The sequence below is a fragment of the Carassius gibelio genome, chromosome A10 (assembly GCF_023724105.1).
Source record: "Carassius gibelio isolate Cgi1373 ecotype wild population from Czech Republic chromosome A10, carGib1.2-hapl.c, whole genome shotgun sequence".
Classification (NCBI taxonomy): Eukaryota; Metazoa; Chordata; class Actinopteri; order Cypriniformes; family Cyprinidae; genus Carassius; species Carassius gibelio.
In genome coordinates this window covers 16,635,095-16,661,074 of record NC_068380.1, presented here as the reverse complement: position 1 = coordinate 16,661,074, position 25,980 = coordinate 16,635,095, and the positions used below count along the sequence as shown (strand labels likewise).

Below are 25,980 nucleotides of genomic sequence, written 5' to 3'. Positions count from 1 at the left end.
CATGGGCTGTGGAAGTTAGCTTGTTGTAAAGCAGCATGTTGGTAAGAAACAAATCAAGGCATTTTAACTTTAAACGGTGACAAAATCTGCCCACATATTTGTTTAGAACTGAACTGTTTTCACTTGTAAGCTGTGCTTGACCTGTGCATATCTCTCTGGATTATGGAGAAAGTAACATTATGGAGAGAGGACTCATATTTTAGAAAGAAGCAGGAGTTTGAAGTTAAAAACATATTAATGACTGGATTGGTGTAGATTATTTGTGGATTACTGAGATATTTTTATTAGCTGTTTGGATTCTCATTTTGACGGCACCCACTCACTGTAGAAGATCCATTGGTGAGCAAGTGATGTGAATACTGAGAGAACTGAAGAGCGGCTGTGCAAGGTGCATGTGCGGCAGAACTGAAGAGCGGCTGTGCGAGGTGCATGTGCGGCAGAACTGAAGAGCGGCTGTGCGAGGTGCATGTGCGGCAGAACTGAAGAGCGGCTGTGCGAGGTGCATGTGCGGCAGAACTGAAGAGCGGCTGTGCGAGGTGCATGTGCGGCAGAACTGAAGAGCGGCTGTGCGAGGTGCATGTGCGGCAGAACTGAAGAGCGGCTGTGCGAGGTGCATGTGCGGCAGAACTGAAGAGCGGCTGTGCGAGGTGCATGTGCGGCAGAACTGAAGAGCGGCTGTGCGAGGTGCATGTGCGGCAGAACTGAAGAGAGGCTGTGCGAGGTGCATGTGCGGCAGAACTGAAGAGCGGCTGTGCGAGGTGCATGTGCGGCAGAACTGAAGAGCGGCTGTGCGAGGTGCATGTGCGGCAGAACTGAAGAGCGGCTGTGCGAGGTGCATGTGCGGCAGAACTGAAGAGCGGATGTGCGAGGTGCATGTGCGGCAGAACTGAAGAGCGGCTGTGCGAGGTGCATGTGCGGCAGAACTGAAGAGCGGCTGTGCGAGGTGCATGTGCGGCAGAACTGAAGAGCGGATGTGCGAGGTGCATGTGCGGCAGAACTGAAGAGCGGCTGTGCGAGGTGCATGTGCGGCAGAACTGAAGAGCGGCTGTGCGAGGTGCATGTGCGGCAGAACTGAAGAGAGGCTGTGCGAGGTGCATGTGCGGCAGAACTGAAGAGCGGCTGTGCGAGGTGCATGTGCGGCAGAACTGAAGAGCGGCTGTGCGAGGTGCATGTGCGGCAGAACTGAAGAGCGGCTGTGCGAGGTGCATGTGCGGCAGAACTGAAGAGCGGCTGTGCGAGGTGCATGTGCGGCAGAACTGAAGAGTGGATGTGCGAGGTGCATGTGCGGCAGAACTGAAGAGCGGCTGTGCGAGGTGCATGTGCGGCAGAACTGAAGAGAGGCTGTGCGAGGTGCATGTGCGGCAGAACTGAAGAGAGGCTGTGCGAGGTGCATGTGCGGCAGAACTGAAGAGCGGCTGTGCGAGGTGCATGTGCGGCAGAACTGAAGAGCGGCTGTGCGAGGTGCATGTGCGGCAGAACTGAAGAGCGGCTGTGCGAGGTGCATGTGCGGCAGAACTGAAGAGCGGCTGTGCGAGGTGCATGTGCGGCAGAACTGAAGAGCGGCTGTGCGAGGTGCATGTGCGGCAGAACTGAAGAGAGGCTGTGCGAGGTGCATGTGCGGCAGAACTGAAGAGAGGCTGTGCGAGGTGCATGTGCGGCAGAACTGAAGAGCGGCTGTGCGAGGTGCATGTGCGGCAGAACTGAAGAGCGGCTGTGCGAGGTGCATGTGCGGCAGAACTGAAGAGAGGCTGTGCGAGGTGCATGTGCGGCAGAACTGAAGAGAGGCTGTGCGAGGTGCATGTGCGCGGCAGAACTGAAGAGCGGCTGTGCGAGGTGCATGTGCGGCAGAACTGAAGAGAGGCTGTGCGAGGTGCATGTGCGGCAGAACTGAAGAGAGGCTGTGCGAGGTGCATGTGCGGCAGAACTGAAGAGTGGCTGTGCGAGGTGCATGTGCGGCAGAACTGAAGAGTGGCTGTGCGAGGTGCATGTGCGGCAGAATTGAAGAGAGGCTGTGCGAGGTGCATGTGCGGCAGAACTGAAGATCCGGTTACATCGAATGATTTGTGCGCGAACTGGATATGACAGACTGCTTTGTTTTGAACTCTCTCTCACAACAGACACGGAAGAGAAGACAATGCTGAATAAAGTCATATTTTTTGTTATTTTTGGACCAAAATGTATTTTCGATGCTTCAACAAATTCTAACTGACCCTCTGATGTCACATGGACTACTTTGATGATGTTTTTCTTACTTTTCTGGACATGGACAGTATACCGTACACACAGCTTCAATGGAGGGACTGAGAGCTCTCGGACTAAATCTAAAATATCTTAAACTGTGTTCCGAAGATAAACAGAGGTCTCACGGGTTTGGAACGACATGAAGGTGAGTTATTAAAGACATAATTTTGATTTTTGGGTGAACTATCCCTTTAATGAGTAAACCGTTGAATCAACCGATTCTTTAGAAATGGCTGTTTTTATAAATGGCTCACTGAATCATTGACTCATTCAAAAATGAATCATTTAGTAACGAAAGACTGTTATGTGTTGTAGAACTATTTTTCTTTACCGAAATGGAGCAAAAACGATCCATAATGTGTCTAAAATGTCAGTTAATATTACTTGTTTATTTAACTAAAGTTGTATAAAATCAATATCACATTTGCAATCGAGTTGAAAGTCAGGAAAACACTCCTGCTCGTGTAATGTTGAATATTTTATATAGAATATTTATATTTTTTTTCTACCGCAGTATGTTTGTTTCTGCTGTGATTATCCACCTTTCTCCTGATGTAAAAATGGGCACCGCCATTTGTAAATTCTATGGGTAAAGCTTCCGGTCTTCTATTTTTAGCTGTACAAAACAGTTAATTTTGCTGCTTGATATTGACAATTAATGGGTCCTATCATATTTTAATCTGTTATCTTAATTAAGAACACACTGGTTTGTACTGCAAACTTTTTTTTTTTACTGTTTACTGCACGTTGTTATTCTCCTCACGGCTAATGAAACTGAAGTCTCACCCATAGGCTTACTTCCGCGTTGAGGAAAAAGGTGGATAGTGTTGATTTCTCTGCGAGTCAGACCGGATGCACACGCCTCAACTGACGAGACCTCGAGTCAATACTGTCAATACATCATCCGTTATTATTAGTCTCCGGTTTACACTGAAAGTAATATAATCTGAATCATTCTTGCCGAAGTTTCGGTGCTGCCCTAGTATTTGTTTGTTATTAAAATTTTGATCAGGTTACTTGTCCAGTCGGGCAAGTACAATTCTCTTTCACTTGCCCCTTTACAAAATCCACTTGTCCCGGACAATCGGAAAAGCAATAATGTCGAGCCCTTCAACACATAATTTATCAAAAGCATTTTTAAACTAATTTCGTGAATTTTTAAAAATTTTTGTATTTATTACTTCACAAATAATAGATTTTTGGGAAGTTGTACCAAATGACTTAACTTTTCCAAGTCACAAATTAACAAGGTCAAACTGTCTGATATTTTAAGAGACTGAATGAGCTCATGAGGGTCTACAGGGCTCCTCTTTATTTCCTATCGTTTCTGCACACTGGTTGCACCACATGACACCTGGACATTTTTGACATCATTCTCCTCCTATGATTATTTAGCTGTTTTATGCATGACCATACGGTCAGGTGCATTTTATTGTTTGCATTTAGCATTATTTTTTCTGTTACGTCAACAAAACAGCAGAGTTGAGAACCTACATGTAGACCAATACAAGCGTCTGAATATCCCAACATGGCCACAACATTACTTCAGACCACAATATCTCTGCATAAACAACTCCTCAAAAGATTAGAAACGCAACTTCACTTGCGCATGCTGGAAATGATGAAAATGTTCTGGAAACCCTCTATAAAATCACACTTGAGCTGGACAGCTCTTATGATGACATGTGCTCCGACAGAGCCAATGAAAACCCTCTCCCCACCTCAAGCAAGACTCGCAAAACAGTAACAGCTGTGCGGATGACTGCTAGTGCAGGCCGAAGTGCTCACCCATACACCATCAAAGCCCAAAGACTTCAAGTCTTAAGTCCACGCTATTTCAAAACACGCAACACATCTATGTGCATCACATCAGTCACCTTAAAAACTAAATCCACTAAGGTCTTGCAAATCGAAGCAGTATGGGAAGTGGTGACCCTTTTGAAGATTGTTAAAAGTTGTGCATGCTGTCCATTTTCCCACAAGAGAGAACAGAAGACCCGACACGTCAACAGGGCCACGTTCATGTGTTTGGCTTCTGTTTCAAACAAATGAGTACTCGATAAAGAACTCCCGGTAACCGTTTCAGAAATGAAAAATTCTCCAAAAAGCAGCCCAAAGCTGAGCTCATTTCTTTTACGGACTTTTTTGGACATGATATGCATTCTTTCTTTGTAATTAATAGGAGAGATAAATCGTCATTGCTCCCATATTTGAGCAATAAGAGTGAGATAACCTTCTAGTTCTGAAAATGAAAAACAAAGAAATATTTCTTCAAAGATCAAAAATGACATTAATCCTGAACCTAAGAATCAGTCCTTGAAGCTGTGACTGAAAGATATCAATCTAGAACCTTAAATTAAGTAAGAACAACAGGAATAGTCTAAGCAAGAAGCATTATTAATTATTATATCATTAATACCTGTGTTGAAATCCAGTTTGGACACCTGTAGTGCGTAAGCCTCTCATTCTTTCTTACTGAAGCTAAAGATGATCACCGGCTGGAAGTTCCTTTCCATGATCATCTTTACAATCTTAAAGACATTGGATGGACCTGAGCGAAAAAACAAATCGAGGGAAAAACCAACAAACAATTCTGAAATACATCAGCCTGCATGTTCCCAACACTTAATAATAATATCCATCAGGCAATACGATCAGAAGTGGAAAGTGCCAAAAATAAAAGAATGAATGTGTGACACTGAACACTAATAGTTTATTAACAGTTAAATGTGATCTCAAAAGGAATATTCATTTAAGTACTGCTTATAAATTCATGTTACATTTAAAGGGTGGGTGAAATGCTCGTTTTCACTCAATATCCTGTTAATCTTGAGTACCTATAGAATAGTACTGCATCCTTCATAACTCCAAAAAGTCTTTAGTTTTATTATATTCATAAGAGAAAGATAGTCTGTACTGATTTTTCCCGGAAAAGCACGAGCGCCTGGAGGCGTGACGGTGGGCGGAGCTAAAGAATCACAAGCGCGAGTAAGCTTTTGTGTTGAGAGCGTTTGGAAGCTGTGACAAAGATCCAGAGGCTGAAATTTAACAAGAGCAGCATCAGCAGCAACGTCTCTATATGGTATGTATTGAAACTGTATATATTTGCTTAGCGGTTTTGAAAAATGACTAAGTTCCACTTTGTCGTCTTTTTTTTTTTTTTTTTTAAGCTGTACATGTGGAAAGTGCAGTTTGATGACAACATCGCATGTTGTTTACTTGATGTGCTTATGCGCCGATAGCTAAATTAACAACACAGAGATATTTGAAGCAGTTTTACTCACCGCCTGCGGTTCCAACACACGATCGTGACCCTTTTTCGTTGCAACTGCATCATCCTTAAGAAATAAACGATATGCAAATCCGGCGTCAAACTGGGCCTTGTTTGTAAAACAAGCATCTTCGAAATGCAGGGAACAAACAAAAACACTTGCACAACTCCGTTGATGCTCTGTAAAAATAAACTCCATCCACTGGTCCCTTAATGCTGTTTTTTTGGTAATCTGTGCAGGGTTGTCTTGCCCTGGCAACCAAAAACACACTTCGACGCTCTCGCTCTGATCAGTGAATGTCTGTTGTGCTCTCTGTGCTCTGCTATACGGGAGCGCGCGCTCTTCCGGCAGAAGTGCGTCAGGACCCATATAAGGAAATTCCGCTCCATCTAACGTCACACAGAGCCATACTCGAAAAAAACTTTCCGAAACTTGTGACAAACCAGAAGGAGTATTTTTGGAACAGAAATACTCCTTCTAACGTACAACTTAATTTTTGAAACGTTGTCCGAGTTTAGAATGGTAATCCAACTCTTTAACAATGTAAAAAACTCAGTATGCATGAAATAGCATTTCACCCCCCCCTTTAAAATACATTTAATTGAAAATGCTTTTGTGTGTTGTTGTTTTTTTTAAACACCCACTGTGATTTGTTGATACGCCTGACCAGAAGAGGAAGTTCATTTTAAATCAAGCTGAACTTCAGTTCCAGCATAACCTCAAATTGCAGTGACAGGAAGTTAATTTAACTTTAATCAAGCTGAACTTCAGATTCATTGGAATGATGAGGGTTATGCTCAGAACATCATATTTGTGGTGAGTTGAGATGAAGTTTGGGAGTAATGTTTCAGATTGTTTTGTGTGGTTTATTTAAGCACAAGCTGTCAACAACAATCTGTCTCAGCTGGCTATTTGTGACCAGATGACGCAAAACAGATGTTAATATTTGGTGTAAACAGTGCCATATAATCAATATGCAAGATTCACAGCAAATCAATGGGAGTTCATGTGAGGTTAACTATTTATCTGAACTGGTGTCCGAATTGAGGGTTTGGGCCCCTCACTGCACAAAAATACACAATACAACCCTAAAATGAACATGAATAATATCAGATGACTTAAAATGATATAATTTATGTAAAACAGGATATTAAATTAAAAGAACAAAATGCTAGGTCAAATTTACTTTTAATCCTCAGAAATCGATTGGATCTTGAAAGTGGGTGTCAGTTGCTGGAGTTAACAACTTTTCTCCTTTGAAATCACTGTTATTTCTGATTTATTACGATGTTGACTGTTGAATACTAACCTTTGGTTCCACCTTTGGGGTCCCATTTGCCTCCAACACTGCCCCCCGTATCCCCCGCATCCCTCAGGACCTGCATTGCAGTGTTAAAATGGTCTTCTCTGAACTCTCCCTGTCAAGGATAAACAAAAATATGATTATATAACAGCAATGGTAAGCTTGTTGCTGCTTGTGGCTTTGAAGTTATGCAACACACACACACACACACACACATCTAGACGTACCACTCTTGAAATGACAGCTCAATACCACACCCATGACAGATAATAGAACACAAATTCCATTCAGTAACACAGAGGACGGCACACACCCGAGATCATACGAGCGTGCATAACTTTCATTTCTGATGACGGAATAAAGGCGTTAATGCAGCTCTCCAAAGCATTCAGCCACTCACGTTCTCATCCACCACAAGGTGGAGTCCGTCTCCTCCTGCTGGAAAGATGTAGAGCTGCAGTGGAGTGGGGCGCTAGTCTGTGTACACCACGTGGCAGGGCTGCAAGTAAACACAAGCAACTATTATGGATGCATTAAGCCGTGACATCAGATGTACCTTAAACTGAATGGATTTACTTTAGACAACACTGCTGCACATAGTATTACTATTTATATACTACTATAGGTAATAATACATGTATACATATCTTCAATTTTCATTTTAACAATGTCATGTGCATTTGATCATTAGTTTCTGTTTTTATATATCGATATAGCTGTCATTTATTTGTACTATTTAGTCATTTTGGTATTTAAACTTAAACTTATTTCAACATTTTTAATCTTATGTTTACATTTAGCTTCAATTCCCAAAATCAAGTTTAAGTTAACAATGATAACAACACGGGACAGGAGGTTGTGCCGAGGTGTTGATAGAGCACTCGGGGTGTTCTGAACTTCTGACTGGACGTTGGTAAAGGTAGTGGTTGCTAGAGTCTTCTGAGCATTTGCGAAGGCATTCTAGGCTGTTGTTAGGTGATCGCTGAAGTGTTCGGAGTGGGTGCTAAGGTGATGATCCACCTGTTTGTGGAGGTGACAGATCCACTCAGCAAACTGTAGAGCTGTAGAGCTTGTCTGGCAGCAGGATGATGGTTTCCTCCCAGACCACGCCACACTCTGCAGGTCATGTGACCAGAAAGACACAATGACAGCTGAACAAAATCGTTGTAACCATAGCATCTTCAGTGTTTGGTACCTTCTGTTATTGACATAAAGTCAAATTAAAGCAAACAAACAGATCCACTGAGTTTTGTCCATGTTTGAAAGGCTGCTTGTCAGAGCGTGCTAAGGGTTGCCATGTCCACCTAATAGAAGCAACACTTTTTAAGCGTCTTTGGTCTTGTTGTTTAGACTCGTCTCTTAAAACTATTCAGTTTATAGAGTCATTAGAAGTAGAAGTATTTCCTAGATCACAAGTTTGGATTTAGGTTTATTATGGGCTTGATCTTATTTGCAGGTTTTTTTGTTGCAAGATCTGGCAACACTAATGAGTCAAACTAACTAATTCACTTTGATTTCTTGATAGAAATACAGAAGACAGACACAACTGATAGGCATTTAAATGCATCATTAACAACTTTTGTTCCAAAAATACTCCTTCCGGTTTGTCACAAGTTTCGGAAAGTTTTTTTCGAGTATGGCTCTGTGTGACGTTAGATGGAGCAGAATTTCCTTATATGGGTCCTGAGGCACTTCTGCCGGAAGAGTGCGCGCTCCCGTATAGCAGAGCACAGAGAGCACAACAGACTTCACTGATCAGAGCGAGAGCGAAATGCCACAAAAGAAGTGTGTTTTTGGTTGCCAGGGCAAGACAACCCTGCACAGATTACCAAAAAAAAACAGCATTAAGGGAACAGTGGATGGAGTTTATTTTTACAGAGCATCAACGGAGTTGTGCAAGTGTTTTTGTTTGTTCCCTGCATTTCGAAGATGCTTGTTTTACAAACAAGGCCCAGTTTGACGCCGGATTTGCACGTCGTTTATTTCTTAAGGATAATGCAGTCCCAATGAAAAAGGGTCACGATCGTGTGTTGAAACCGCAGGCGGTGAGTAAAACTGCTTCAAATATCTCTGTGTTGTTAATTTAGCAATCGACGCGTAAGAACATCAAGTAAACAACATGCGATGTTGTCATCAAACTGCATTTTCCACATGTACAGCTTAAAAAAAAAAAAAAAAAAGACGACATAAAGTGGAACTTAGTCATTTTCCAAGCATATATATACAGTTTCAGTACATACCACACAGAGACGTCCTTGCTGCTGCTGCTCTCGTTCAATTTCAGCCTCTGGATCTGATTCTGGATTATAAATATATGCTGAATCTGACTGTTAGCCATGGTTTGTTTTGGATGTTTTTTTTCCTCACAGTAATGTCACAGCTTCCAAACGCTTTCAACGCAAAAGCCTACTCGCGCTCGTGATTCTTTAGCTCCGCCCACACGTCACGCCTCCAGACGCTCGTGTTTTTCCGGGAAAAAACGGTACTGACTATCTTTCTCTTATGACTACAATAAAACTAAAGACTTTTTGGAGTTATGAAGGATGCAGTACTACTCTATAGGTACTCAAGATTAACAGGATATTGAGTGAAAACGAGCATTTCACCCCCCCTCCCCCCTTAAATAAAAATAAAAAACTGACCTTTTTAAATTATATTTTACCATTTTATTTTTCCGAAAAACTGAAACAGGGTGTTCTTGTGGATTGTAAATCCTTCCTGCCGAATGAATATACACACACATAATTTTTTTAATTATGAAAAATGTATAATTAAATATTTTGTAAATAAAAATGTCTGTCAATTACCAACAAATTTATTATTTTAATTTAATAAAATGTGTATATTTTACCATGCTATTATGTTTCTTATAGCTTCAAAAAGTTCAACTGAAAAACAGTAAAACAGGCTTCTCCCATTTCAAGCATAAAACCCTCCAAAACAAAATGAATATATATATATATATATATATATACAGAGAGAGAGATTAATGCCAATAACTGGCAGTTTCGAAAAGCAACTATTGGTGCGGATTAATCTATAAAACCAATCAATCAATCCACCTGTACAAGCACACTAAGAAGTATTTCAGACATTCATCAGAAGCAGCATGTAAACAGAAGTAAAGAAATCTTACTCGATCTCCTCAGCTGACACGGTTTCCAGCTTCTGTCTTTTCTCAAGCACCAGCTCATCTGGACCATCACTGTCAGCATCTCTTTTGCGCACAGCTGCTGAATTAACCTGCTGTTTCCCCGCTTTATCAGGACTCTTACTGCTAGAGGGAAAGACAACAACGATTCACTCGACATCTGGACATCACCATACCACCATCAGGTGCTCTCCAGGGCAGTGAGAAGCGATTTCTAGAGTAATCAGACAAACAGACGAATAACGGTGTGTTTACATTTGAGTTTTTTTGAACATACACAGGTGCATCTCAATAAATTAGAATGTTGTGGAAAAGTTAATTTATTTCATTAATTCAACTCAAATTGTGAAACTCATGTATTAAATTAAATGCACACAGACTGAAGTAGTTTAAGTTTTTGGTTCTTTTAATTGTGATGATTTTGGCTCACATTTAACAAAAGCCCAACAACAAAAACAAATTGACCCATCTTTTGAATTGATATTGCTAATTGATATTTAATTGATCAATCTTTTATAAATAATAAATGTTGCATCATTTCACAATACAATCAACAACAATAACTTTAGCAGATTATTTAGCATACCTCATACGTATCGCTTCAAGAAGGTCTGCTGCTATCATACATATAGATATGGTCTGCTGTTCTTATATATGACTGGGCTCCTATACTAATATACAGCCTCCCCCTACTGGACGCATGAGGAACAACAGGGGCGTAAAACTGCTTGGGGCGTATATCTACCGGCTCAGTAGCTCTTCTGATTGGAGGAATTCTGTAATTTCTAAACAGTCCCGCCCACTACCTCTACAGATGCACAAATCACTTTTGAACCAAATATTTCGGTGCAAAAGGGAGAGCGCGAAACTTGTCACTTGAAAGCGAAAAACATTGTTTGAAATTCATAGCTGCAGATTCAAGCAGCTGTAGTTATGTAATTTGTATTTGTGTAAAAAAAATTATACAAGACATTTCTGAGAAAATATTCTACAAGTGTGCAACTCTCATTTGATGAATTCACGAACTGATTTGCGGATGTTCCACATTTCTCCACGACTTCACATTTCTTGATGCGGGTGTGTAAGTGCGTTTTGCACCACATTCACTGCAGCAATTGTTTCAAAAATGTGAGCGTACGAGTTTCTAAATGTGTGATTTGTAGAATAGGATTTGTGCACCTGCAATGAAGAATTTGAGAAGGTGTAACTGTTGTGTTGTGTTTGTGAGAGAGAAAAAAGTCTACAGGTTTGCATCTCTTAAAACATTTCTCTCTCTGTGACTTCAAAATTACTGATACACATGTGTGGCTTTTCTCTATAACTACAAATCGCACTGCCACAGGTGTTCAGTTGTTTTGAATCAAAAATAACTTCATACGTGTGTTCAGTGCAGCCAGACAAATACTGCATCATTTGCAGATTAGTTCTGCGAAACAATCAAATATCCCGTTCGTTCACCTACCCTGTCTGAGCGGCTGACTTTGCTTTTTTCCTAAAACCGGACTGTTCTTCATCATCGCGGCGGAAATTACGTGTGGCGCATCAAACGTGTGAAATGAGCGACGGTAAAAGACAGACGAACAAAAGTACAATAATAATAATAGTAATACAAAAATATAAATTTAAAAAAATCCATAATTTATTTAAGGAAACTGACATTATTTGAGTTTGCAATTGAATTCAAAACATTTTTCAAGCGACTGGTTTTATTACTGTTTTTTTTTTTTAGTAAATAAACTTTACGATTGTTGTTTATAGTTGTTATTTACGTTGTAAATTTACTTTGTTTGTAAAACGAATAGATGGGTTCAGTCATTCTTAAAATCAACAATTATTTTTTTCTAAATAGTGTTTAAAGGAATCGTTCTAACAATCTATTGTTATTTCCAAAATAACTCCTAATCGACTTACAAAGTCATTATGTTTTCACCATTTATATACATCATAACAACATAACACTGTACTCATGCACGGAGTAAAAATCCGAAGTTTTCAGAAGTATCCTCTGAACTTTTATTTTGAAGGACACCTCAGTGGTTTCAGGCTTCACGGCCTCTAATAGAGTGCTGCTGAGCCTTCTTCATTTCTCAGCATCTAACATTTACATTACACGTGTTGTTGTTCATAGTCACGTGGATTATTGTGTGTATTGATCAGCAACAAAAACGTGAACGGACTGTTTTCGCAATGGGTGGGAAGAAGAAGAAGTCTGCAGCAGTTCTCAATGTTAATGCGACCAAAGCAGCATCTGAATCCACCGGCAAGAACCAGACTCATAGACCAGACCACGAGAAACCAGCCTCGAAGGACAACAAACCCAGAGGTCAGACTGCTTCCAGTGTGTGCAAAGACACGTTATGTGATGAAATATGACTATATTCGAATACAATTTTCCTACTTATTTGAATTCAGATACACGGTGTAACGTAATAATCAATGCATTATTATTCAGTAAGTGTTGCACATGTTTCACGTCTTGACAGTTGAGCTGCAACTGTCTTTAATTTTATTTTTTATTTTCTTTTAGCTCCTAAAACATACAGTCTTAACACAAATGCACAGACTGACTCTAGCGGTGTGTCTGATAAATCAATACTGAAGGTAAGTCTCACATTAAAGAGATCACTTAGGATTCATTGATCAGTGAAACCATACTCTATCATCCAGTCTAAAAACAATATTTGTTAAAATGGACCTTCATACACAGCTTTTAATTTATGTGGTCGTGTAACTTTCTGACAAATGAATGTACATAAAAGTTCAAATGTACACTACCATTGAGAAAAACTTAAAAAATAAATTAATACTCTTACATAGCATGGACTCATTCAATTGATCAAATGTGACAATACGCCTCTCCTTATTAAACATAGTTTTTTTTTAATATATGTGTTTGAAGGTTGTTATCCAACCAGAACTGGAGAAGAAGGTGATCAAGTTAATTAATGATTACAGACAAGAACATGCTGATAAAGGACCGATATCTGGCAGACTCACCTCCAAAAAGTTGCTGGTAAGTCTTTTGTGTTTCCTCTTTAATTGCAAAAAACACAATAATATAGTATGTTATTAATAATCTATGATTATCTGAAGGCCATCTGTCATATATTGTTTGTCAGGATCTGTACACAGCTCTGCAGATGTTCCGGTTTAAGGCCGAGCACATCGAGCAGGCCATGAAGAGCAGTGTGCTGTACGGAGGAGACCTGACCTCAGCGCTCGACTGGCTCTGTCTGAATCTCAGAGACGGTAAAAGGTTCAGATTGCAGTCAGAAAATGGAAGTTCTGCTCCTCAAGCATAAACCCTGGTTTTGATTTTCGCTTTTCCGTAATTAAAGATGAGCTACCGGAAGGATTCAGCCAAAAGATGCAGGAGGAGAAACAGAAGACCCGCCCCAAGTTTCAGGCTCCTAAAGAGGACGAGAAACAAACGGTGGCCGAAAAAGAAGCATCTAAAGAGGACGAGAAACCAAAGGCAAAGGTGTGTTAAAGTGTCATGAGAATCTCATTTTGCTTAAAGGAATAGCTCACCCAAAAATGAAACTTCACTTAATCTTTTGAGTTTTAAAAATGTTCAAAAATGTTTTATTTGATGACAGACTTCTGTAAAAGACAGCGGGGACAGTATGAAGGAGTGGATCCTGCGCTACGCTGAACAGTCTGAAGATCAGAGCAGTGAGGAAGAGGAAAACAAGGACTCGCGTGTGTTTAACCCAGAGCTGGAGGAGGAGTTTGATCCTGTGAGTTTCACTCCGTCTGGTCTCTACATTACCTCACTGTTATATCAGCAGCTTCCTGTACGTTCTCCTGCTCTTCCTGCAGAATGACAGATACCTGCGGCTCAGCGCTCAGCTGTATGATGCAAAGGAGATGGCTGCTGAATCTAAAGCCAAGAAAGACAAAGCGGGGCAGAGGACTGCACAAGACCGGATCAGAGTCATCCAGCAAGGTCTCAGTGCCTGCACGGTGTCTGTTCACTGTAGAACTTGAGAAAATGTTGTCATGAATCTGTTTCTCAACAGTGTGTTTCTGCATTACAGAAATGAAGCCTTTGGAGAGTCATCCGATGTTTAACTCCGCTATCAAAGTTAAAGACACTCCCAAAGAGCAGAAGAAGCCAGTGACACTCACTGATGGCAAGGACGAACTCAACTTCAGCTTCTTTGAGCAAGCAGACACAGCGCCAGCAGAAAAAAGTAAGAGACTTTTTGTATAATTATTACAATGTATCATTTAAAAAAAATGTTTTATTACATTTTTTTTTATGATGTTATTTTTATTTTATGATATTTATGGCATGTGTTTTTTTGTTGTTGTTGTTTTTTAGTTTATGCTTTATGCTGTTTAATTTTTTTTATTGATTGTGACAAATATAACAACATAAAATAATGTATTGTTATTTTGCATGATTTTGTTTTATTCATTTTTTATTTTATTGTATGTTTTTATTATTTTAATGTTTAACATTTTATATATTTTTTTTATTTTATGCTGATATTTTTAGTTTACTTTGTTTTATTTTGTCATTGTTTTTTAATAATGTTTTATACATAAACATTTTTATTTTAAACTTTTTTTTATGATGTTTTATGATTCTATTTTAATATTATTGTTTATGTAGGGTTTTATTCATTTTATTTTGTTATTTTGTATTGTTGTTATTTTTTGCAATTATTTGTATTCAGTTTTTTTTTGTGCTGTTGTATTGTTTTATGATTTATTATATTTTTTATTTATATTTTTTTACACCTTTTTAATGTACATTTATTATGTTATTTTAATATTTTACTACTTTGTTTAGTTAATTTGGGTTATTTTAAGTTATATGTCATGATTTTTAATGTTTTTCATTAGTTTATTTTTTATGATATTTGTTTTGTTGTATATATTTAAATTGAATAATTGTTTTGTTTTGTGCTGAATGTAGTGCGTTGCCAGATATGAGTGTTTTTCTTTTTTCTAATGTCTTGACAGTTATTTTTAACCGTGTCAGTCTGATTTGTCATTGTTGATGCTCTAGCTGAGAAAGAGGAGCAAGAACCCAAAGACATTCGTAACTTTGACTACACATCAAGGAGCTGGACTGGCAAGTCGCCAAAACAGTTTCTGATTGATTGGTGCAGAAAGAACCTCCCGAAGAGCCCTCCACCATCCTTTCAGAAAGTTGCAGTCGGAAGATATTGGAAATGCAGGTATGTTGCATTTAAAATTGCATTGATTCTGATCGTATAGTGACTGCAGATTTGATTGTCTGATCATGTGTCATTGCTGTCAGAGTCCGTATCCAGAGACCTAATGATGTTTTGGAGGTTTGTCCCACTATCCTGACTGAGGACGGCATGCAGGCCCAGCACTTAGGAGCCACGCTTGCTCTTTATAACCTAGTCAAAGGACAGGTGAGTTTAAAAAAACTACATTCGCATATCAGACAAATTTTTCCTTGCTTTATGCATTTCATTCCTTTGATCTCCATTAGTCGGTGCATCAGCTTCTCCCGCTCCCCTACCGGGAGGTGTGGTTTGAATGGCGAGACAGCGAACAAAAAGAAGAAGAGCAAATCCGCTCCGCCATCAACAAACCACGCGACCAGTTCATCGCACATCTTCTCGCCTGCCTCAAACAGCAGCAGTCCCTTCAGCCGCAGGCCGAGCAGCAAGAACGTCTTCAGGACGCCGAAGCGGAGGACTCCTGGGAGAACCTGGACACGCAGGAGGACCACGAGCCCCAGCGCGGAGGAGGCCTGGAGGCGGAGGAGACGTCCCGGAGGCTGTTCCTCAGACTGCGGAGCTCGGCTCTGGCTCGCAGGCTGCTGTCTGAGAGGGAGCAGCTGCCCGTCTTCCAGCACCGTCAGCAGGTGCTGGAGGCTCTGCGGCGCCACCGTGTGCTGGTGATCGCCGGGGAGACGGGAAGCGGGAAGAGCACACAGATTCCTCAGTTCATCCTGGAGGAGCTCCTGGCTAACGGGGAGGCCGCGCAGCCTTGTAATGTGGTGGTGACGCAGCCCAGGAGGATTTCAGCCATGAGTCTGGCCAGCAGGGTGTCACAGGAGCTGGGCAGCGAGGACGGGCCGGGAGCCAAGGTTAGACCTCAGGAAGTTCACTTCTGAAACCGTTTATGGGGAAAAACCTCATCCTAATATGTGAGGTGGTATGAGATGGTAGTCAAACTTCTGGGCTGATTACCACAAAAGAGATGCACGAGGCTTACGCTAACTCTCTTTAAGACTCAAAAGATATTTTTCTCTCAAGTGAAAAGGAAAATAATCTATGATTTTTTTTTTTTTTTTTTTTGGTAATAAATGTAAAGTTGAGTATTAATAATATATGTATTTCTTTTTATTAAGTAATCATTTCATGAATGGATCATGTGGCTGGCTACGCTTATTATTAATAATAAAACTTTAGTTTGTGACATATAACAACATAATATATTGTTATTTTGTAATGATTTTGTTTTATTTTGAATTGTATGTTGTCGTTATTTTAATGTTTACATTTAATATATTTTTTAGTTTTATGCTGAAAATTTTGGCACGATCCTTTATTATTTGTATTATTATTATTATTATTATTATTGTTATTTATATAGAATTTAACAAAACTACTTATTTTTTTATCTAATGAAATCCTTTTTAAGCATTTGGATATATAAAATAAAAATAATTATATTTGAACTAATTATGTCCACCAAATTTATTTAAAAAATGAAGGGGGAAACATTATTTGGAATTTATACAGAATTTAATATTAAATTATATCATAGACTATCAAGGTCAGATAGAATCTAAAAATCTGGTGCGACCCTCCAAAAACATAATGACATTTATGAATTAATAATGAATGATATTTGGGAACATAAAATTTTGATTGCAAGTAAAAAAAAGAAAAGAAAAATATTACTTTAGTTAAATTTATATTTTTATTTTAGTTTTTTCAAAACCATTTCTAAGAACTTGAAGAATGTCCAAAAGAAGTCAAAAGAACTGCAGTAGAAGTGTCATAATGGTAGCTGAAGGCAGAGACACCATAGTAATAACATCATGGAATATTTGTGTTCCAGAGCTCACTGTGTGGATACCAAATCCGAATGGAGAACCGCTCCGGGGACGCCACACGACTGCTGTACTGCACCACAGGAGTCCTGCTGCGCAAACTACAGCAGGACCGGCTCCTCAGCTCCCTCACACACATCATCGTGGACGAGGTCAGTACACCTACAGCGCACACTTAACCCTGGACCGTTTAACCCCAAAACCGTCTCAATATCATAGGTTCATGAGCGGAGCGTCCAGTCAGACTTCCTCCTCACCATACTAAAAGAAGTGGTCCACAAGCGCTCGGATCTGCGGTTGATCTTGATGAGCGCTACAGTCGACTCTCAGAAGTTTGCCAACTACTTCAGCCGCTGTCCTGTGGTCACCATACCTGGCAGAGCCTTCCCTGTGGAGGCAAGATTATATCTAAACATATACTAACATACTGTAACTAAATAGATACTAACATTAGTATTTTCATTGTTTGATATTTGTACATGCATCATTTGTTATAAATGATTTTATTTGATGGAATGCAAATGAGCAGTAATAATGACACGCTGTGGTGGCAGGTGTTTCACCTGGAGGATATCGTGGAGGAGACGGGTTACGTTCTGGAGCAGGACTCGGAGTACAGTCAGAAGTTTGTGGAGGAGGAAGAGGAGGTCAGCATCAACATCACACAGAAAGGAGGACAGACTGTTCAGCACCAGGTCAGGACAGACATCCAGAAGAATCTGTGTGTATCAGCATAAGGCTGTCCTGCGGCGCTTCACTGCAGGCGTGTGCTGTTTTGTAAATGTTTGTTCTTTTGCTGTGTTCAGGAGCTGATCTTGAGGAACTCTGGCCCAGGCTGGGATCTGAGCCCTGAGCTGGATCACTTCAGCAAGCGGACGAGACACGTCCTGCAGTATATGAACCCCAATAAGATCAATATGGATCTGATATTAGACCTACTGGAATACCTGGGTAATATAAGACACATACTGTACTGTAAACACAGAGTCAGATCTATAGTGACTGAATATGTTGCTCATTAGGATCTATACTGTATTATTAGCTAATGCAAACACTATTTATGATTTCCTCAAAGAAATCTACTCGTTTTAATGAGTAAATGAAATATCTCTGGTTCTTCTTCTCAGATAAATCGCCTCAGTTTCGTGATGTGGACGGTGCGGTTCTGATCTTCCTCCCAGGCCTGGCTCATATTCAGCAGCTGTATGATCTGCTGACCACCGACAAGAGGTTCAGCTCAAAGGACCGGTAACTCCAGCCTAAATATACTTTAAAGAAATAGTTCACCCAAAAAAGAACATGTGTTCTCAGGACAAACAAGATGTACTGTAGATGAGTTTGTGTCCTTATTGGAACAGTTTTGGGAAATGTGGCATTACATCACCTGTTCACTAGTGGATCCTCTGCAGTGAATGGGTGCCGTCAGAATGAGAGTCCGAACAGCTGATAAAAACATCACAATAATCCAGAAGGAAACCAGTGAACCTCTTGTGTAGTGGAAAGCTGCGTGTTTGTACGTTTTAACTTCGAGCTGTTTCCTCTGGCTATGATATGATTCCTCACTGAAGCTTTCTCCAGTGAAAAGGTCGTCTGATCTGAATCAGGAGAGAAATCTGAACACATCAAGCACCTTTTACATTATAAAACAGTCCAAAACTGTTCTGAACTTTTGATGTAAGAGAGTTTAAACAACATTTAAAATCATATTTTCCTATTGTGAGCATTCATGAGTGCTTTTTTTTTTTTTGCCTCATTGAAACTGAGGTTTTATTTATGTTTGTGTGCAGTAATGATATAGAATTTAAAAAGGGATTCTATTACTATTCTGCGTTGTCTCAAGTACAGCACTGTGGTCAACATTTGTTGTATTATAAATAAAGTGAACACTTTGGACTCTCATTCTGACGGCACCCATTCACTGCAGTGAATCCACTGGTGAGCAAGCGATGTAAAGCCACATTTCTCCACATTATCTATTTTTGGATGGCCTGAAAGCGGGAAATGTTTCACTTTTCAATACTTTCATTGATGTTCAAGTTGACAAGAACACAACATTCTGAAGGACAGAAATACTGTCCATTCAACCGGAGTGTCCTTGATTTTCTGGCAAAATTCATATTTTATCATTTTTGTTTAATAGATATGGCATAAAGCTTTTTTAATATTAGTTTATGTATACTGTGTTTGTTTGCTCTAGGTATAAGCTGGTTGCCCTCCACTCCACACTTTCCTCTCAGGACCAGTCTTCTGCTTTCACAGTGCCCCCTCCTGGAGTCAGAAAGGTACTGCACTATATCACTGTTAAATGGGCTTCATTCAGAACAGCATACTACTGTACATACTATTACTATTTCTGCAGTATATAATATGTATATATCACTCTCACATCTTGATATTCTCTTGAAGATCGTTCTGTCCACAAACATCGCTGAGACTGGCGTCACTATTCCTGACGTGGTCTTCGTCATCGACACAGGAAAGACGAAAGAGAATCGGTGAGCGGGGCCAGATCACGTCTGAAATCTAATCTGTCTATGATCTGATGGTTTTGAATGTTAGCGCTGATCTTCTGTTTCTGGTTTCAGGTATCATGAAAGCAGTCAGATGAGCTCTCTGGTGGAGACGTTTGTGAGTAAAGCCAGCGCTCTGCAGAGGCAGGGGAGGGCAGGACGTGTCCGAGGGGGCTTCTGTTTCCGCCTTTACCCCAAATTCAGGTACAAAGCCACTGAGGTGCACACAGAGTCGCAGCCTTCCATTTGGTGGTTTTATGTGTCCTTAGGGTTAAATGTTAGAAGTATTTAGAGTGCAAAAATTGATAGACTTCTAAATTCTGATTTATACATGTGTTTTATAAATGTACAGTGTATATACGGTCATTGCGCACATGTCTGTTTTTCCCACACCAGATTTCAGAGTTTCATTGATTACTCCATTCCTGAGATTCTCCGAGTGCCTTTGGAGGAGCTTTGCCTTCATATTATGTTAAGTACCAACTTTGTCTTCTGAAACTACTTTACTGTTAAAGTTTGTGGTCGATAAGATTTAGTTTTACTGTTTTTACAAGAGGTCTCAAACTGTGCTCTGCTAAAACTACCCTGCAGAAAGACTTGTGAGCGCTCTGACGAATGCTTATCTTGTATTTAAAGCGGCCGCAGAGCAAACAAGTCTGTTGATCTTGTGCAGACTAACCACAATGAGGGTAAAGTTATAAGTTAACCTCATTAAATATTGTTGTGGATGAAGTATTAAGATCCTTTACCTAATAATGTATTAAGCACTGTAGAAATACTCTGATGCAAGTAAAAGTCCTGCATTGAAAATGTTACTCAAGTAAATATAATCAAGTATAAACATAACTTAATGTACGTATAATCAGGGACATTTGTTTGAAAGTAAACTGGGACTACTGTACTATTATTTATTATATCATTAGATTATTATTCCTTTATAATTACTGCACACCAGCAACTCACCAGGAACATGAACAATCTCAGACACCTTGGTCCATGTATCAAACATTTTTTACATCATAGATTATTGCAAACCCACCACAGCAATGATCAACCTTTTGCTTGGGAACTAATGTGGTCGGAGCTGGGTTCTCTGGAATCGTCTCAAGCGGTGGACTTCTACGTTCCGATTGGTTGCTGCCGAACCGCATCATAGCTCATTAACATAAAGTTGCCCTGATTTCAACTATCCTCGGCGCTCTCAACGGCCAAGTCGCGCCGCTGATCGACGCCAGCTCACATTGAAAATGAATGACTTCTGTCCACTTTGACGCTCTCGACGGTGGCAGTGTGAACGCACAGTTAGGCTCACCAAGGCTGTATTTATTTGATCAGAAACAGTAAAAAGCAGTAATATTGCGAAATACTATTACATTATAAAATAACTGTTTTCTATGTGAATATATTTTCAAATGTAATTTATTCCTGTGATTAGAGATGTAATTAACTGAAACCAGTTGAAAATCGATTCAAATATGTGACGATTCAAATCGGATGAGATTCTAAACAAATTGTGATTCAATTAGAGGTAGGAGTTTATATGAATGTATGTCTGAAGGGAACTTACTGTCTTTAGAAAAGTTTAGACTGTATTTTTTTCCTTGTATCTTGCCTCTGTATAATTCACATTAAAGTTCATAAGTGCAATGCTGTTTGTTAACAGCGGAAACCAAGGAAATGCTTTAAGCTCCACCTGCTGGCAGAGAGTGAATCTGCGACTCATTCAGCTCGTCTGATGTTTATGTTTCAATAATTCAGTTTTTGCTTCAAATTTCAAAATTCTACAATCTAATTTAGATTAAAAACTGCTCATGTTGCATGCATGCAGCATCTTTGTCTGGATCATGATTAAAATGCAGTGGTTGCCTCTCATTTTAAATGGAAAGAGCACCAACAAAGTCTTATTTTGTTTATACGAAGAGGTTTCTTTTATTTGTGTAACTTATTTACTTGATTTGGGGCTTGTTTTAAAATTTCAGTTGAGTCTTATTTACATTTATATAAAATGTTGTCGTTAAGCAGACACTTTTATCCAAAGCGACTTACAAATGAGGACAATAGAAGCGATCTTGTAAATAGGATTCACTTGAAAAAGAAATCTTTTTAACATTATTAAAGCATTTTAATAAATGTAACACATTTAAAAAAGTCTGACACCAAACTTTTGAATGATAGTGTTGGTGTACATAACGCGTCTGTTTTCCACTGGTATCAAGCTGACTTCTGTCACCTCTCTCGGTGTGTGAACAGAAGTGTGAATATGGTTCTCCAGAAGATTTCCTGTGTCGCGCTCTCGATCCGCCTCAGCAGCAGGCCGTGTGTAACGCTGTCAGTCTGCTGAGGAAGATCGGCGCCTGTCAGCAAGATAGCTACGCCCTCACACCACTCGGCCATCACTTGGCCGCCCTTCCCGTCAACGTCAAGATTGGCAAAATGCTCATCTTTGGCGCCATTTTTGGCTGCCTGGAACCCATTGTAAGTGTTTTTTTACTCAATTTCTGTCATCATTTCACACCCTCGTGTCGTTCCAAGCATACTGACTTTCTTTCTTCTGTGTAATATTGTTGAAGGATGAACAACAGCTAATCTTAGTTTGTGTTGTTTATATCCAGGCCACCATCGCAGCGGCCATGTCTGAGAAGTCCCCCTTTGTGACTCCTATGAACAGGAAGGAGGAGGCCAATCTGGCTAAATCTGCTCTAGCAGTCGCCAGCTCAGATCACATGACCATCTACAATGCGTACCTCGGGTAATCACACATGTTCATCAGAGCAGCACTGCATGGCTGTATGTGTAGAAAGGAAGTGAAGTCGTTGTAATGAAGTTTCTGGTCACAGGTGGAAGAGGTCTCGGAGCGAGGGAAGGCGTGCTGAGATGACTTTCTGCCGGAGACACTTCCTGAACTGTACCGCTCTCATGACCATCGAGGTGACATCACAGATCCTAACACACTTACTGATTCATTAATAGTCATGATGATTCAGTGATGAATGTACTGCATGGGGGCAAATAGGAGTTTTTTAAATGTTTATTTCAAGGGGTGATGATAAATTGAAAAGAATAAAAGGAGAAAGCTTTAAAAAAAAATTTTTGTTTAAAGTGACTTTTAAAAAATGTATTCTTGTTGGTTTTATATATATTTTAAATACTATTATATCATTTTTACCAACAGAGATTTTAGATTCATGTCTCAAAAATGCCATGTGGGGTAACTATCCAGAGTTATTGCAGTATAACTTTTTTTATAGTCATTTTGTTACATGTTTCTGTAATTTTCGTAATCATTTTTTTTTTCTATCTTCAATTTATTTTACATTTATTTTATTTAGTTCAGTAATTTGGTACTTAAACGTATTTAGTTGCATTTTCAGTTTTCTAATATTTAGATTTTTTTTATGTTTCTTTCACTTAGCTAAAACTTTTTTTTGTTATTGTGGTAAAAGGTTTTTGAACCATATTTGTCCAGGTAAAAAGTGTTTTTAAAATAATAAGCGGATCTAACAGTTTTTTAATAATTAATATAATCAATAATCAATTAATGTAGTCTTTGTTGTTTGTTGAGTCTTTTATCAGCAAAATTGGATCAGTGTCTCTAAAATGTCATGTGGTGTAACCATAGTGTTATTATAGTATATTTATATACTTTTTAAGAATTTGTATATATTACATATGTGTGTAATATATAAATATATATGTGTGTGTGTGTCAGTCTTTTTAATTTTAATTAGTTTCTTGGTCATTTTATACATGCTTCTGTCATTTTTAATTGTTTTTTTAATAGATATTTCTATATTGCTTTATTTTGATTCCACTTTTTGTTTTAATACTTGAGTTAAATTTAGCATTTGAACTTAACTATATTTTTACATTTCTAATCTTGATCTATTATTTCTATTTTTTATTTCACTGCCTTATTGCAATTCCAGCAAACATTTTGTATTATTTTTAGATTTAGTTTATCCATCTAGTGAAACGTTTAGAATACACATTTTTAAAATATCCTATTTCTTTGTGTTTTTCCTATGTTGCAGTCATTGTTGGAGAACAGTTTTCAAATGCTAATAATACTAAAACAAAAATTGGACTTTTTTGTGATCTCTAGAAAAATTCACAGCTTTTTTTTTTGTATATCAAAATGACTGAATTCACAAATTCAAGTGTGTTCAAGTAAATTTTGAATGCATTTTAGAATAGGCAGTACATTAACCCGACTCATTACCATGTGGTGTTTAACAAGGTATGTAACCCCCTCAGGATGTGAAGCAGGAGCTCATCAGGATGGTGGAGCAGGCCGGTTTCGTTTCCTCCAAGCCCAGCCGAACCCCTCGCTCTCGGCCCGGCGCTGAACACAAAGCCCTCGGCTCGCTCTCGCCGCAGGACGTCTCTGTCCTCAAAGCCGTGTTGACCGCGGGTCTGTATGACAGCGTGGGCCGGATCCTCTGCAGCCCCTCTCTGGACGTTCAGGAGCGGGTGGTGTGTGTGGCTGAGACGGCTCAGGGAAAGGCCCACGTTCACCCCTCCTCAGTCAACCGCTTCCTACAGACCCACGGTTGGCTGCTCTTCCAGGAGAAGGTGTGTTGGACTCGCTTTAATACATTACTGTGACCTTTCATGACACTTTCTGAAAGAAGTCTCTTATTACCCTGATCATTCATACTAGCACTGTTTCCTCATCTTGCCTGCAGGTGAAGTACACTAAGGTGTTTCTGAGAGACACTACGCTGATCTCTCCGTTATCAATGCTGCTGTTTGGAGGTGATATTGACGTGCAGCACAAGGAGAGACTGATCTCTCTGGATGGATGGATCTGTTTCCAGGTGAGGGGAAGCTCTTGAATGCGTGTCTTGTTTCTCATTGGTTATCCGTGCATGGTTAGTTGCCTGATTTGCATTGATCGCTTCATTGGCGAGAGCACTGGTGCATCAGAAAATGGTTGTCAAACTGTAAGATAACTCAACTAACAGTTTAATTTCCCATCAGGCTCCGGTCAGAATTGGCGTGATCTTCAAACACCTTCGCAAACTGATCGACTCCCTCCTGGAGAGGAAACTGGCCAACCCCAAAATGAATTTGGAAGGTAATTTATTGTTGAATAAATCTTTATTATATTTCATCATTATATATTTGTAGACTAATGGTGCCGTTTTTGTGCTGTGAACACACGATTTATTTTTTTTTAATCCCTTTCAGATGAGAAAACCATACAAATGATCACAGAACTGATCAAGTCAGAAAACATGCTCTGAGGAAGTGCTCAATTATGAATTACTGAAACGCTGACAAACCTCACTGAGGCCTGAAAATGTAAAATATCATGCCAAAGCAAAATTAAAGTTATTTTATGACAAAGAAAAAAGTTTGTGGTATTTTTTAAATCAATAACTATATTAGTGTACTTCCTGACAAACCCATCAACAGCATGGTTGTTTCCAGCAGGGAAAGATCTTCAACCACAAAGGGATCAGTACTTCACCGCTAGGCTAGGCTAGGCTAGGCTAGGCTAGAATAGAATGGAATGGAATAAGCATCATTTTGTGCTGTTATTGTTAACTAAAATCTACAAAAATATGTTTCGGTAATTGAAATAAAGGCTCTAAAATAAATATAATTATGAACATTTAGATATGAAATAAACAGATGAAAAAAATAAAAAAAGTTGCCTTGGTAATTTAACTATATATATTTTTAGTAAACTACTGTACAGTGAGTGATATTTAGTTAGTAAACTAAACTAAATATTTGTTTATTAATTATGTCTGAAGTACTAAAAAGCTAAGTGAAATTTGAAAGCTAAATAAAATATTTTAAACCAATCAAAAACGTATTTAAATGAAAAGGAATGAAATTTTAAATATATAAGCCAACTTAAATGTTAATAAATACTATACTAGCATAGTGATAATAATAAAATAACTCTGGTCCTCAACTCGAATCAACATTTCGTTTATTTGGTAGGAAGATGCGTTAGATAATTTTAGCAGAAATAAATGCAACTACAAAACCTTCTTACCACCCTGGTGGTGTTTGGCTGTATATTGTTTGTTGAATAGAATAGAAAGACTAGGTGGAAACTGTTGACAAGACGAGACCATCTCGGGAGGTGGTCCGAGTACGTTCAGCTAAAAAAAGTGCAAATCGGCTCGGGCTCACTTGATTTTTTTAACATTCATAAATTCCAGTGCAGTTTGGTCATCAGAGGTCTCTGTACAGATCAGCTGTTCATAGTGGCTACTGCTTCTGCCAGATCTCTACTAATTATTTGTTCACAACACACACTCGTTTATTTTAATTTCAACGGTTCGCTTCTGAGGGGTCCGAGATCATTTGGAGTCTTCATGTATGGGCCAAAAATGATAACCCTGAAAAGCACCAAGTGTGAAAACACTCTTCTTCACAGGAGAGTATCAATCCACGGACACATGAAGACCACACAGATCTGGATCTCGCTCTAG

The 25,980-nt window shown here is 39.3% G+C and overlaps 1 protein-coding gene and 1 pseudogene across 1 annotated transcript; one reads left to right on the top strand and one right to left on the bottom strand.

Annotated features, from left to right (window-relative positions):
- Window positions 1-11,501, bottom strand: part of LOC128020659 (uncharacterized) — a 28,818-nt pseudogene extending 17,317 nt beyond the window's left edge.
- A 501-nt stretch (window positions 11,502-12,002) lies between these two features.
- LOC128021385 (ATP-dependent RNA helicase DHX29) lies at window positions 12,003-24,884 on the top strand. The gene is made up of 27 exons (XM_052608515.1): window positions 12,003-12,290; window positions 12,495-12,568; window positions 12,867-12,980; window positions 13,087-13,216; window positions 13,306-13,448; window positions 13,567-13,707; window positions 13,790-13,916; window positions 14,008-14,163; window positions 14,988-15,159; window positions 15,243-15,363; window positions 15,444-16,046; window positions 17,027-17,170; window positions 17,238-17,414; window positions 17,573-17,713; window positions 17,825-17,969; window positions 18,146-18,266; window positions 19,216-19,300; window positions 19,425-19,513; window positions 19,604-19,732; window positions 19,925-20,000; window positions 21,779-22,003; window positions 22,141-22,277; window positions 22,366-22,456; window positions 23,783-24,100; window positions 24,214-24,345; window positions 24,509-24,605; window positions 24,719-24,884. The coding sequence occupies exons 1-27, from the start codon at window positions 12,155-12,157 to the stop codon at window positions 24,772-24,774; spliced, it is 4,080 nt and encodes a 1,359-aa protein (XP_052464475.1). The 5' UTR covers window positions 12,003-12,154; the 3' UTR covers window positions 24,775-24,884.
- Window positions 24,885-25,980: the final 1,096 nt, after the last annotated feature.

Excerpts from the sequence above, each read along its gene's own strand:
- LOC128021385 (XM_052608515.1), top strand. The coding sequence starts at position 12,155 with ATGGGTGGGAAGAAGAAGAAGTCTGCAGCAGTTCTCAATGTTAATGCG. Across the intron at positions 16,047-17,026 it reads AGGACGGGCCGGGAGCCAAG|AGCTCACTGTGTGGATACCA; the intron begins GTTAGACCTCAG and ends TTTGTGTTCCAG. Across the intron at positions 19,301-19,424 it reads CCCCTCCTGGAGTCAGAAAG|ATCGTTCTGTCCACAAACAT; the intron begins GTACTGCACTAT and ends ATTCTCTTGAAG.